We start from the raw sequence: 13,729 nt of genomic DNA, 5'->3' as shown, positions 1-13,729 counted from the left end.
TGACCGAGCAACTTTCACTTGTATTGGAGTAATATGTGACATGGAGTATCTATACTTTGACTTAAGTAATGAGCTGTGTACTTTGTCCACCACTGGTCCTTCTTCCCCTCAGTTACAATGACTGTCAAATGTCCCACTTCTTAGCCATTTGCAGAGGTTCGAATGCTCAGAGTTATGCCTTTTCTTCTAATTGTTTTTTTACAATCAGTATTTGCGGAAACATCAGTCTCTTTTAAAATGGAAACTGTTAATTAAACAAATGTTTTTGTAAAATAGAGAGCGGTATCGGGGGATCTTTCGCTTTATCATTCGTTTTCCGTTTTTCATAATTTGACCCACCTCGCGTTCCGTTGTGTTGCAGTATCATAGCAACCAAAAGGGTCCGGATGAGGAAGCTTGTAGTTTCCATGGACACAGCTGAAAGCAGACAGTAGAAGTTTTGAGAAGAGGAAACTTTAAACACACGGTAGGTTACTTCTTCAGCAATTTTTTCGCCATAAGATATTTGAATAGAAACATGTAGCGTATATTATAATACTGAGGGAAAATGTGAAGTTGTTGAAGGAGGGCTAATTTTACCATAAGGCTGTTTATCAGCTGTGAAGGATTGAGGAAAAGCGTTGACTAAAGTTACAACGTGGTTAACGCATTCATTTAGTCAGCGTCGTCAAGAAAGAACGAACATTTGACTCATTACAGTGAAGATATGTGTAAATATTGAACATGGTATAACACAAGGGAAGGTAAATTGATCCCACATGTACACATTTGCTTGTGACAACAGCTCACAGTAAGGAACAGGGGTAATTAAATGATATAAAAACATAGAGAGTTTGTGGACAAGAGATGTAGAATAAATAGAATAGAATAGGAAGAAAAAAAAGATTTTTTTAGTTGTTGCAGCAACCCAGACATAAGTACAATCAAAAAGAAGTTTCAATAAGTAAAATATAATAAGTAAAATAAAAATAGATAAATAAAGATAGAATACAATTTAGATATGTACAATGTTACCAATGGAATTTAGATTAAATAGCAGTAATTACAGGCAATATTAAAAATGAGTCAGTAGTGACAGGTTGACATGGTGAAACAAGAAACAAGAGAATGTGTGAACAATATTTAAAAAATAAAAACAATTTTATGATTGTTTAAAATCTGAAATAATTGATAAATGATCTCTGCAGGTATGATGATGAAAAACATGTGGAAAGTAGCTGCCATGTAGAAAGTAATGATGATTACAGAGAAGTATTGCCAGTAAAGTCTTACTGCAGATGGGGTGAATGACCTGTGGTAAATATTTGACTATGCTGTAAACTTCACTGTATGTGTGAGCTGTCAAGTACCACAGGTACAAATGTAATCTTAAATCTGAAAACATACATATAGCACCATTAACATTTATTTAGAGCTTTTTCAGAAGACATAGAACGTTCAGAAGGTTAACAAAGAAGAACATACTCCCCTCACCCATCCAATTCTACAAACAAAAAAAACAAAAATGAGAGGAAACAAACCAAACAAAAAAGCAGAAAAACAAACAATCAAACAAACAAACAAAAATAAAAAAACACATAATCTGTGTAGCACTCTAAATTGCATATTGCTATGGTCATCCATTTGTGCAATTATATTTTGTGATTAAAAGGCAAAGGCATTGAGGTGTCATGTGGGTTCTCTAAGAGCCGTGATGTAGTCAAGGAAGGGCTGCCATATCAGTTTGCCATTAACACTTTTAGTACAGAAAAAATATATATAATTAAGGTAGAAAAAAGGCAGTAAGAGGATATTGTAAGTTGTTTCACGCAGCCCTTGAAAACAGGTCTGCTTGCATTTCTTGTCAGTTAGTTTATTGTGAACTGTTTTCCAACAGAAATTACTCAAAGCTCAAAAAAGTAAGCTTATAGTTTGAATGATGTGATAAGAGTTACATCAGTTGGATATTTTTGTAATGTCCTTTTAAAAAGCTTAGAGTACACTCACAATGGATAAGGTAAGCTTTAATATTATAGACATGCTGTGCATAGATAGTTTTTGATTGAAGATATTTAATATAGTAAGAGTGACATGCTAATATCAAAGTACTCTGAGATTACTCTCAGCGTTCCTCGATGGAGCTCTGACATAAGCCAAAAGGAACAACTCAGAAATCTCACATAGCCTTTTCTTCACACAGGAACCCGAGCACTTAGTTGATCAATGAGCATTTGAGAGAAGTGAATCTTCTTTCTGCCTCTCTTCTCTGCCACAAAATGTTCATGTTTTTTATGATTTGTTGTGTCAGAATATTCCAGCTGGTGCTATGGGGCTATCACTGACCAGGGCAGCCCAGTGGACCACAACCAGCTCTGGTACTGGCAAACTTGAGTCCACACCAATGAATGAGACCTTGTTGAAAGAAGTCCTGCACTTTGTGGAACAGTTCAGCACCCGACACCCACAGGAGGCTGAGCATGTGTTTGAGGAGCCGCTCCGGTGGACTACCACTTTAGTGGCATCTGATTTCAAAACAGGCTATGACATCAGGTTGGTCTAATCATGAGGCGGGCAGCTGGCTGGCCTGTGCTTTCAGTATTACGTGTCTGTGCAGGATATGCTGTCACCATGGTGTCCAAATGTATTTTACCTTGGCTTTAGTCAAAGAAGTAAGCTATAATTAATTTGTTTTTCAGCTTCACTTAGACAAGAGTACATTCCATTTCATTTCATCAGAAGTTCTGGTTTTCTTTTCTCGTATCTTGGAAGCAGAGAAGTGCAAAAACAAAAATACAGAGGCTGATCTTTTTCTTATGAAGAATTGAATAGAAACACTTTATAACAACGGATTTATTCTTGAAGTATTTTATCTTTTCTTCTCAGTGACTCAGATGTGCAGTCCCAGGAGAAAGACAGTCAAGGACGTCCTCTCTTGCAGTTATGCTCTCCTGTTGTTTATGCACGCAACTTCAGCAAGATCGCAGAAGTGCTTCATCTGGCAGATGATACCAAGCTTGAGGAAGTTCGAGCATGTCTTGAAGGTAAGTATGATAACAGCATGATCATTTTTCAATCTACTTTGCATCCCAAGCAGTCCAGATGCCAATGTACCTCTATAACCCACATACTTTTTTGTCCCTCTATTCTAGAACTATCAAATCATGCTATTATTTATAAGTCTTTACAAATAAATATCTCTATACTTTGCAGCCACTGTCAAATAGTAATTATAATGATAATAATGAAAGTCAGTTTTTTATTTTCTAAAAAGAGAGAATGTTTCTTTTTTTTTTGAGAGGATGAGTGTCAGCACAATTCATAAGAGGCCTCAAAATGAACCCAAGTAACAAAATGATGTAAACACAAATCTCTTTTTTTTAACAGAAAATAGAGACCCACTGGTGAAGATCCTTGGTCCCAGCTTTGCCAGCATACTGGCGAGAGAGGACGCCCATTCTGATGTTGTGAGTCTTCTAGACAAAGTAAAAGAGGAGAGTCAAGACAAGGACTCGGAAATCAAGATAAAACTGTTCCTGTTGCTGCAAAATCTGGATAACCAGCTCCTCAGCAAGTGCCTCAAAGAGATATCAGAGTGGGTTCCTCTTCTGTCTTCAAGTTTCTCTGGGTTCATTCTGTGCATCCTCCACGGTTATCCTCTTTCAATAACTAACCAGTTTCACCGTCACATGTGGTTGTTTTGGATTGGAACTGTCAATGGGTTTAGGAAAAGCTCATGAGTGAGTGAAATGATTTGGATGTTTGTCTTGTTTTGTTTTTCTACATTTTCATCACAGACAAGTCAGCCTCGACCCCGCCGCAGTGAAGAATGAAGTGGAGCTGCTGAGACGTCTTTGCAATGAGGGGGAAAAGAGGGTGTTGAAGGCAGTTCGATACACATCAGGTTTGAATTATCTCCACATTTCACTGGGTTGTAAGGAAAGCGACTGCTTCTAATACTGAGGGTGGATATTCTAAAGCACAAAGAAGTCTGCATCAGAAGTCATTATATCTGCCGTGTTCCAGTTAAACAAGTCGTCAGCCAGGAGATGCATTTTGCTTCATTGTAGTGTATTTAACATTCTCTAGCAAAGCATTAAACTGTGCATGAACATCTAGTGTAATACTTGATGTTTTTGAAGTACTATGTCTTATGTTTCTCCTGTTGACCTCCTCCTGCAAGAATTTTAAAACTTCCAACTTTGTTTTTTTTTCTTTTAGATTATGAATTTCCAAATGGCTGCCGTGCTCCTCCATGGAGACAGGTGCTGGGAGAGATCTGTTACCTTGTGATTGAGCCATGTGACACTGTGGCCCTCCACATCACCTACAGTGCTTCTGGAGTTTTTCTCAATGGGGTAAGACCATTAACTAGTCAGTGCCTTTGTTACTGTTCTTCAGTAAAGGTCAAGATCAGATTGCTTTATTGGCATGAACAGTTTGGTTATTGCCAAAGCAGAGTAAAAAAAACAAATACAATAATCATTCAATATTATTTCAATCAGGAGAGACACAATTTGAAGATTAAAGGTTATTTATTACAACTGAATGAATAATGAAACTTGACAGAAATCTTTGGCGTGAGAATTTTGTGAGCGTAGGATGCGTGAATTTGGCAGCAGAAAAAATCCCCCTAGAGTCCAGGCACTGGTGGTGGTGGTTGATGAATCCTAGGAATTGAAGACTTGCAGAGACCAGGTGGAGATGGGGAGGTGGAGGGGTGCACACCATCAATACAAGAAGGAACTAGCTGGAGAGAAAGACACATTTAAAAAGACAGCAGAAAGTTGATAGGCTGACGATAAGGGCGTGCCACTGAGCTATTGGATGACGCCGCTGCTGATTAACCAATGACAGCTCCGGAGTATGCAGCTGGAAGCGGGTGAGCTATTGAACAAGGGAGAGGAGAGTTAAACGACTGCTGTGATTGCTTTTATAGTCTTCCTGTCTGAACTTTCGCTAGAGCTACATATATTCTATTCAGTACAATTTATCTATATTATTAGTCTTCAGTGATACATCTCAAATATAAGAGTAAGACCTTACTAAATGTAGTGACTGTGCTCCCCTAACAACTGCTAAAGTACCAATCCTTGATCAAAATCACAGCACATAGTTTAGACTGAATTTTCTGATCTTAATAAAATATCCAAACATCTCTTATTAAAAAAAAATACAGGAAAATAATGTTGATGTGTCACTACTGTAAATGTCCCTCAGGCTATTCGTTTAGTTCAATACATTAATGCATTTTTGTGTTTAACGGCATAAAGGTTTATTGAGAACTCAAGAGACTTATTAAAAATATCACAAGGACAAAACAGGCAGATAATGATAACTGCCACATGTTAAAAATCACAGTCAAGATATGTACTATGTTGCTTAACAACAGTTCTGAGTTTCCAAACTTCCAAAGTAAGTTAAAGCAGTGCATAAGGAACTGGCAAAGAGTCCTTTTTTTTTTGAACGGATCAGAGTTCAGCATGAGTTCTTCTGACAGCTGCAAGTCCCTCTCTGCATCGTTCTAGCTGGAAGCAGCACCATATTTAAACAACATACAGTGGTCTACAAGATAACCACTCCCAGTAATAAAACAAAGACTACAGTCTTACATTACATTCAACATCCTCAGAGACTGGGCACGTGCATCACCATGACCCAGTAAAGCAGGAGAAGTTAAAGATATCACATTGCACTACATGATGTTTTTTCTGATGCTGTTTTAAGGTTTTTAATGTAAAGAAACGTTGTTGCATGAGTGAAACTGGCCTGTCTTTAATTATGATCAAGTAACAGATTGAAACTTCAGCTGAAAGTTTTCAACCCTGTTTATGAATATACCCCAAATTTGTTTCATGTAAATATCAAATGTGAGGCTTTAAGTGTAGCGCTAAGTCTAAGGTTGTACAGAGAGCTTCCAAATGCTTCCAAATGGCAAGAATCCTCATCAAATGTGTTAGCAATCATTTCCAAGAGAGGATTTTGCATGGTGCAGCACCTCTCACTCTTTCTCTTCCTTTGCTGACAAGCCATAGGTTTCCTGCCTCTGTTTCTTCACCTGGAAACGGTTGGAGCAAGGTGGAAAAACGACAACCTTAAACCAAATGGTTGACATTTGATGCAAATGAAACCTCAAAGAGCAGTAGTGTCTTACACCTAATTTAGTGGTTTACATGGTTTTACACTTCCTATTTGAGGCTGCCTGGAGATACTCTGAGCCTGCTAACACCAGCTATTCCAGCTGACATGTGGGTCACATTATAATTGTGGTTAGTAGAATTAATGAAGCTGTTTTTCACTTTGTTTTCACAGCACATAAAACAGGAGGAGAAGGAGGAGAACAGCTATGAGCGAAGAAGCGATATCTACAAAGACCTGGTAACACTCCTGAAGAGCCAATCTCCACTTTTTGCTGAGAACATAAAGAAGCAGGTACAGTGAAATACAGGCAGATGAAGTTAACATAAACACATTAAGACCTCATGTAGCCTTGAATTATAACTTTCAGAGCTTGGCTGTGTGGGTGTTAAAATGCCTCTTTGTCCCGTGAACAAGGTCCTTCTCTCTAAAGCTCTGATTTGATCTGTGATGCCGTGTGTGACTCACTTTCATAAACAGACTTTGGATTGTGTAATCAGTGTCTGTGCTGTTCCACGCTTTTGAGTGTCTGGTTGTCACTGTGTTGAAAGATTCCTGAAGCGACCTCCGTGTTTCCAGCTTCAAAACAGCTCAACCACGATCCCACCCACCATATACACCCCCTTAAAAACACACACACACACACACACACACACACACAACTGTGCACACACACACACATGCTCATTTCCAGACACTGAAATATGTGTGATTTATTCAGTACTGCTACTTCCTGCCTTAGTGATTTGACGACTTAACAAATTGTCTTGATAATAGATTCCAGCTGTAACCAAGAAGCATTTATCATTTCAGAATATGATCATTTTGTCTTGCTTAGGCTGATGTTTGTTGGAAAATATGGCATCATCACATGCATATCAAAGCCTTTAAGACCACTAACTAATCACGGCCGACTTTGTGATGCTATCAATTCTCTTTGGTGAAAGAAAGAAATGCATGATTGTTTTTGAAGCATGAGTACTTTTCTTTTAATGATGACGTTACTCTCAGGGGGATAGATTATTGAAATTGCTTATAGCTTTATAATTCAACTAAGTCAAAGTTTTTACCTTCAATGTGAGATTTCAGAAATGATTTTTTTATGACTCTGACTTCTGAGAGCCAGTTTATTTTTCAGAACTGTTCTGCATTTGAGGTGCGTTTGAAATAAAAGACAACATGAGCAGTTTATCAGACAGATAAGCTTCCTGAATTGCACAGAGGAATTTTCAAATTAGGATTTATTCTGTACCGTCATCACATGGCAGTGTTGTAAGACCACTCTTACTCCCAAACCCATTAGTGCACTTTTTTATTTATTAGCCAGACTGGTTTTATGTGTGGAAATGTCAGTTTGACACACCGCACTAAAGTATCTCCAAATATTGGATTGATTATAAAATTATTGTCCCAAAAATACTTTTTTAGTTTTGTTCACTCGTTTAATAAAACATATCTCTGTAAAGTTATTTAGACAAAATTGGCCCAGATATTCATGTTCCCATCAGGAGGAACGTCATAGCTTTGCTAATACTCTGACTTTTCATTTACCAAGTCAAAAGTAGAATTTAACCACCCCTTGGATCATGTCCAAATACCTACATAATGGTCAACTTTAACACATCTAGAATGGACCGCACCGTCAATGAGATGCAATTCGACAGCTTTGTATTGATTAAATTGGAATGATGTGTCCTGCTCCTAAAATTTTGCTGTGTAGCATTACTGATCTCCTCATCAGCCTAAGCTGTGCTTTATGTAAATGCTAATTAGCTAATATTAGCTTGCTAATATAGTAAATTTAGATGGTGATCGTGGTTAACATTATGCCTGCTAAAGGTCATTACATTAGCATTGTCAGAGCGAGCTAGTGTGCCTGGCATAAGCATTTAGCTTCAAACACCGCTCTCATGGCTGCAGACTCTTGGGTTGATTCCAAACCACTCTCTAATTACCATACAGTAGAATAGATTTCCTACAACGTACTTCTGTCTGGTTATTTGAATTCTGGATGTGAAACTTATCCACCATATAGTACCCACAGCAGTTCCTTTAATGGAAAGCACTGTGAAAGGTAGGGTGGTATGCATGGAGGCTTCTTTTGCCATTATTGAACAACCAGCCCACATCACTAATCATTTTAAAAATGTGAACTTTTTTTTAGTGAAGTTAACTTGCCTCACTATCTATTCATCAGATAGAAGTTTACATAGTGTTTGTATATCTGTAATATTTGCCATATTTTGTTTTATTCTATTTTACCTTTACCACTACTATTATTATTGTTATTATATTTTTAACTATGCAAGTACATTGTTGTATTCCCCTGTCCTGTGTTGTAGGCATAGACAGTATAATATATGGACGTAGTATCCATGACGTCACCCTTCTGTTTCTGAAGCGCTGTTTTGAGGCCAATCGTCATCGGTAGTGCTCATAGACTGTATAGGTTGTGCTGCTGTAGACAAAGAGGCGGGCTTTGAGCCTCCTTGCCAACAGCTACAGTTTTCCCCCCTGTCAATCAAATCAAGTCAGTTGTGCCTCTCATTGGAAGACTCGTAATCTCAATATCTTCAAAATTGCCCCGTTAGAAAAAATTCAGCCCCCTACAGTGTGTGCCGATCAAGAAATGAGCTATCCAGACTACACTCGTCTTTTGTACCAGGCTGTAAAAATGTTTATTTCTGCTGTAAAGATCGTCTTTTTTGAATTGGTGTTTATGTGTTTTCTGGTACTACTGGAGCCAGCCTCAAGGGAATCCTTGATGAACTGCAGTTTTTCGCACTTTCCGCATTGGACTCTTATTTTTAGACCAGAGGTAGCCAATTGGTTGTAAGCTGCTGTAACAAAAGAATTTCCCCCAATGGAGGATCAAATAAAGTATATCTTATCTTATCTTATCTCATCTCATCTCATCTCATCTCATCTCATCTCATCTCATCTCATCTCATCTTATCTTATCTTATCTTATGTCTTGTATCTCAGATGAATGGAAGACGGGGTTAATTTGGACTAAACCCAGCCTTGTCAAAATAAAACTACAAAGACTTTTCTGCTGGTGTTTGTGATAGAAATGTGCGCTGGCATTATCTGAGAAGTTGTGACTGTTCCCTATAATTTCCTCCACAGTATGTATACTAGTAGATATCGTGATATGGAATGAGGTTAGAAGAAACTCCCATAAACCAATGAGCAGTGCCAGGCTGAAGGGTGTGAAAAAGACATCCAGGCATTTTTATTTTATGAGAAGTGTGTGAAGAGTGATGCCCTGAGACTGAGCAATCTAAAAATGATGGACAGCGGCAGTAAAAATGGCTGTGAAGTAGTTTGAAGAGGCACAAATCATTCATAATCTATGTCTTCTGGATTCTTTCTCTCCTTTTGATATTCATCTCCCAGTGTCCTCATGCTTTAGTCTCACTCTCTCCATCTCTCCTCCTCTCTTTGAGCTAATCATCTTCATATGATGGAGTCAACCTAAAAGACACAATGCTTTCAAATTCATTTGACTGATTTCTGATGACAGCAATCAAATGCTGCAACATGCATCCTCTGTCTGAGACATGAAGTAATTACTTTCATTCTTGACGTGATCCTTTCCGTGTTCACGTTGTCTGTCAGGAACTCAATCTCACGTAGCTGTGGCTCAGTTCCTTGATTACAAATCGGAGAGTTGAACGCGAAAAGGGATTGCCAAAAACACCTAATCTCCAAACATATCTGTGCGTATTCCCAATGTGAGGAAGCGGGTCTTTTTTAACAGTTCCATTAGATTAGACAGCCTCAATCAAACAAGCAGAGGCAGCCAAAGGCGACGGCGCCTGCAACACAGGAGGAAGCAGACTCTCAGTGTTGTGGATTCATTTTGACATCACAGTGTGATTGGAAGTTGGACACGCTGTGTATTTGCATGCTCAAAATCCTCACTGAAAAGCAGAGAACTCCCTTGGTTGTAGATTTGTTTTCCTTATTCACATCCTGAAATTAACATGGACTGTCTCACTGTCATAATCAGTCAGTAAAGCCTTCTTGAATCTTGCCACTGACAGATATTTTACAGGCCTTAGCTTCAGATTTGCTGCCTTGTTGATTTTCCATCAGTATGGATTAAGAAATTACAAACAAGTCCACCACAAACACATGTAAATAATTTCGCTTTTATTGGTCAATTGCTTGGATAGATGACGACTTAAGAAAGAAGGTTATAATTGAACGTCACTTGCTATAAAAAGTGAAGGCGTCGGCCCTGCTTAACACTGTGCTTGTCTCCAGGCCTGCAGCATTTCAGATGCAGAAAAGCACCTGTAATAGCACTTTTTACTGTGGCATGTCAAAAAATGTGGAGTGTTCCCTCCTGTGTGAGCGCATGGATTTTGTCCATTTCACATATAATAGAATTAAAAAAGGTTTGTTAGCCTAATAAAGTCAGACTGTGGGCCTGTGGTTGGGTGAATTGACTTGTGTGTTTCCAATAGCAGTTCACTTTGTGTTTTATAAAAAACAAGTCCTTGGAAAAGTGATTGGGCATACTTGGCTCTGGCTCACGCAGGAACACAAGCCATAGAATCTTAATTCTTTTTCCCCAGCCCTTAAAATCTGTTGAGCCCCTAACAAACAATGACAGTCTGAGCTATTTCTGCAGAGCAGGTGTCTGTGATTAAAAACTCTCCTGCCTCCAAACCATTCATATGTGTCTTACTGGCAATCATGTATAGGTTGTTAAATTAGTATAAAGACCTTCAAAACTTACAAAACCCACCAAAAACTAAATAACAGTGACACAAAGGAGTTATTTTGTCTGTGCCAAGCTGTAAGGTTTTAAGTGGAGGAATGTATAGTAACAATAAACGTTTGATATTGTTCAGCCAATCAACAAAGGGGGACCCCGTTTATGTAAAGCACTGGGGAAGTGTTATTTTTTTTCAAAGCCCTCAATAAAGACTGTATTTTTATGCAGGCCTGCATGATCCTTGTGAGTTTTATGTTTTTCATGTGTCACTGATATTGTTCTTTAGTTTTACATTAAACTTTTAAAGTGAACATTTTAATCTAATTTGTCACAAATTAGAAGAGAAAGCCATCATGTCAGATGGTTGTTTGATTTTACAAAAAGGCTACATCCATTATAAAGAAGTGAAAATAGACTGGCGATACTTTACAAGCATCATTCAGCAAAATTTATGACCCAAGAACATATGGTTTTAGAATGTATTGTATATCTCCCCAATAGAATGTTGGTGCAAATTGAAAGAGGACTTTCTCCTTACTCTCCAGTCTTTGTCTTTTTCCACTTACCAACAGGATTTTGCAGCTCAAGAACTTCCATCAACACAAAAGATCCCGCATGTGGAATCGGTTGACGCGGAGGAACAAGGCCAACCCCAGAGGTCTTACGAGCAACAGGAAAAGAATGTGCATGAGAAGTGGAGACAACACACGCCGTACAAGGCAGGCGGCAAGAAGAAATATGAACCATGTCCGAGATGGAGGAATCTCCGTCTCATTTCAACATGTGGGTACGTGATAAGTCCTGTCGTAAGACGTGTCCAGAACGTGTCTTCATGCTAAGACGTAACGTGCGCCGCGGGAATCCCTCTTGTTAAGGAGATGAGCTGTAGATGGTTTGTGATGCCAGGCCTTCATCACATGTGCTCAGTGCTTCTGCCAGCAGCCACACATTATAAAGACACGGTTATATGGTTTATAAATTTTAGGGCAACTGCAAATATTCCTAATTACACATTGATCTGAGTTAATAATTACGTTAGCTGTGCTGAGACCCTTTCTGCTCAATTACAGACAGAAATCTTGGGGAAAAAGTCTTAGAAAAATCCCTAAAAGAGCTATCACATATGGTCTCTGATTGATAAATAGATCTAGCATGGGCTGAGCTGTTGCAGCTGTACCTTGTGATAACTGTACCCATTTGAAGAGAAGCTGGCTCAAGATAAAAGTATCCCAATTGAAAAGAAATGCCAGCTGAGCCCTTGTCTCATATTGTTAAATAATGATTATGTTAGAAAAATAACCGTTTTCAAAATAGAAGTAGGCATAATGGCTCTTATTTCACATCATTATAGGAAAGCAGAGGAAAAAAAAACCCAGCAAGAGCTCTGGAGAGAAGAAGTCAAGTGAAATGCAGAAGAAAAAGTCTGCAACAGGAGCCAAGAGCAAGATGAAAGCCGAGGTCTCTGCATCCTCTTTACCTTTCCTACGCCTGTCCTCACAAATGAAAATGTAAGTGTCTGCTATTAGTTTCCCCTTTGTCAGAATCTATAAGGAGTGTTTCTGGTGGAGTTACATTAATATGAGATTCAGGAGCTGATTCGTAGATCTAAATCTGATTTTATTTGTGGTGAGATAGGTCGTGGAAAGTATAACTTGCAAAAAGAACCTATGCAGAAGCTTTTCCTTCCTCCTGCTTCCTCCTCAGCTGTCTCCACACTAGCATCTGCCAACATACACACACTGATAGCATCATAAATTGACACACTGTGTACTGATAGCTCTCTGTACTGCTCATCACTTAGTGCAAAGGCAATAAAGACCCCAGGGCGCATTCACTCAATCACAATCATGCACACCACCCAGGATAAAGGTCTTGTCTTCTGCAGTGTTTATCATGTTGGTTTGTGGAAAACATTCGCTCATAATGGCTGGCTCCCTCTGATATTAAGCTCCCCTGGCAATGCTATTTGTACATACATGGAAACTGTCTCTCAGCGGCCCCATTTGAATGCGTACCAAATTTCATTGCTCCACAGTGCACAGTTTTCATGATGCTGCTATCCAAGTGGCCGGAGCAACTCTAAAAAGCCATCTGCAAATTTGTTTGCATCGAGTCTTCGCTCTGTGTTTAATGATGACTCCAGTCCTCTCATGACACTATTCCAATCTCTACTTTCCTGCTGCTTAGTTTCGGAGGAAGTCAGAACACTTGACACTTGAATTTCAAAATCCTTGATGTATCTCCTTGTGTGGGATGACCAGGCTGTATTTCCATTTGAAACACAGGAAAAGAGATTTTGTGATATTATTTTCCGTTCCCTTTGTCTGCTTGTGTATTGTCTACTTGTTACACTATCCCACACCTCTTTAGATCATTATCTGAGGTCTTAAGTGCACTGATATCTACTCTGTTTTGTTCAGTAAGACCCCAGCAGGAGCCATGCAGGTGGACGCCTTCAGTGAGAGTTCATCTGAGAGTGAGGAGGAGGAGGAGCAGGCAGAGCGCCGTCCAGAGAGCAACACAGACCTGCCTTCTGAGTACTGGCAGATCCAGAAACTGGTCAAGTACCTCAAGGTATGCAAACTGTAACCTGCACAGTATTGTTTGCTGCCTCTTACAAAAATGTGATGTATACAGAGAACTATATTACTGCAAGTGAAGGCAGGAACACAGGAAATAATAAAGTGCAGGCTCTTTTCCTGTCATTCAGAGAAGAATTTTGATGCTGTCCCGGGTTGTATTTAACTTTTAAAAACCTCTTCAAATTACCATTCATGGAAAATAACATTTAGTGATCAAGCAGCAGGATATCATAGCTGCTATCATGAAAGGTTATTCTCCAATCACATCATTTCACTTGTCGGCTCTGTCCAGGTTATATCGAGG

General features: G+C 38.9%; 1 protein-coding gene across 1 annotated transcript in view; it reads left to right on the top strand.

Annotated features, from left to right (window-relative positions):
• The first annotated feature begins 343 nt into the window (after positions 1 to 343).
• armc4 (armadillo repeat containing 4) overlaps positions 344 to 13,729 on the top strand; it is a 42,533-nt gene continuing 29,147 nt past the window's right edge. The window contains 10 exon segments of the mRNA XM_034706808.1: positions 344 to 466; positions 2,288 to 2,529; positions 2,863 to 3,020; positions 3,364 to 3,571; positions 3,774 to 3,880; positions 4,198 to 4,334; positions 6,289 to 6,408; positions 11,416 to 11,784; positions 12,203 to 12,351; positions 13,264 to 13,417. Coding sequence (XP_034562699.1) covers positions 2,306 to 2,529; positions 2,863 to 3,020; positions 3,364 to 3,571; positions 3,774 to 3,880; positions 4,198 to 4,334; positions 6,289 to 6,408; positions 11,416 to 11,784; positions 12,203 to 12,351; positions 13,264 to 13,417 — 1,626 coding nt within the window. The 5' untranslated portion in view covers positions 344 to 466; positions 2,288 to 2,305.

Source organism: Notolabrus celidotus, chromosome 17 (assembly GCF_009762535.1).
Source record: "Notolabrus celidotus isolate fNotCel1 chromosome 17, fNotCel1.pri, whole genome shotgun sequence".
NCBI classification, from domain to species: Eukaryota; Metazoa; Chordata; class Actinopteri; order Labriformes; family Labridae; genus Notolabrus; species Notolabrus celidotus.
Note: the sequence above shows the minus strand (reverse complement) of the source record. Positions and strands in the feature narration are given on the sequence as shown.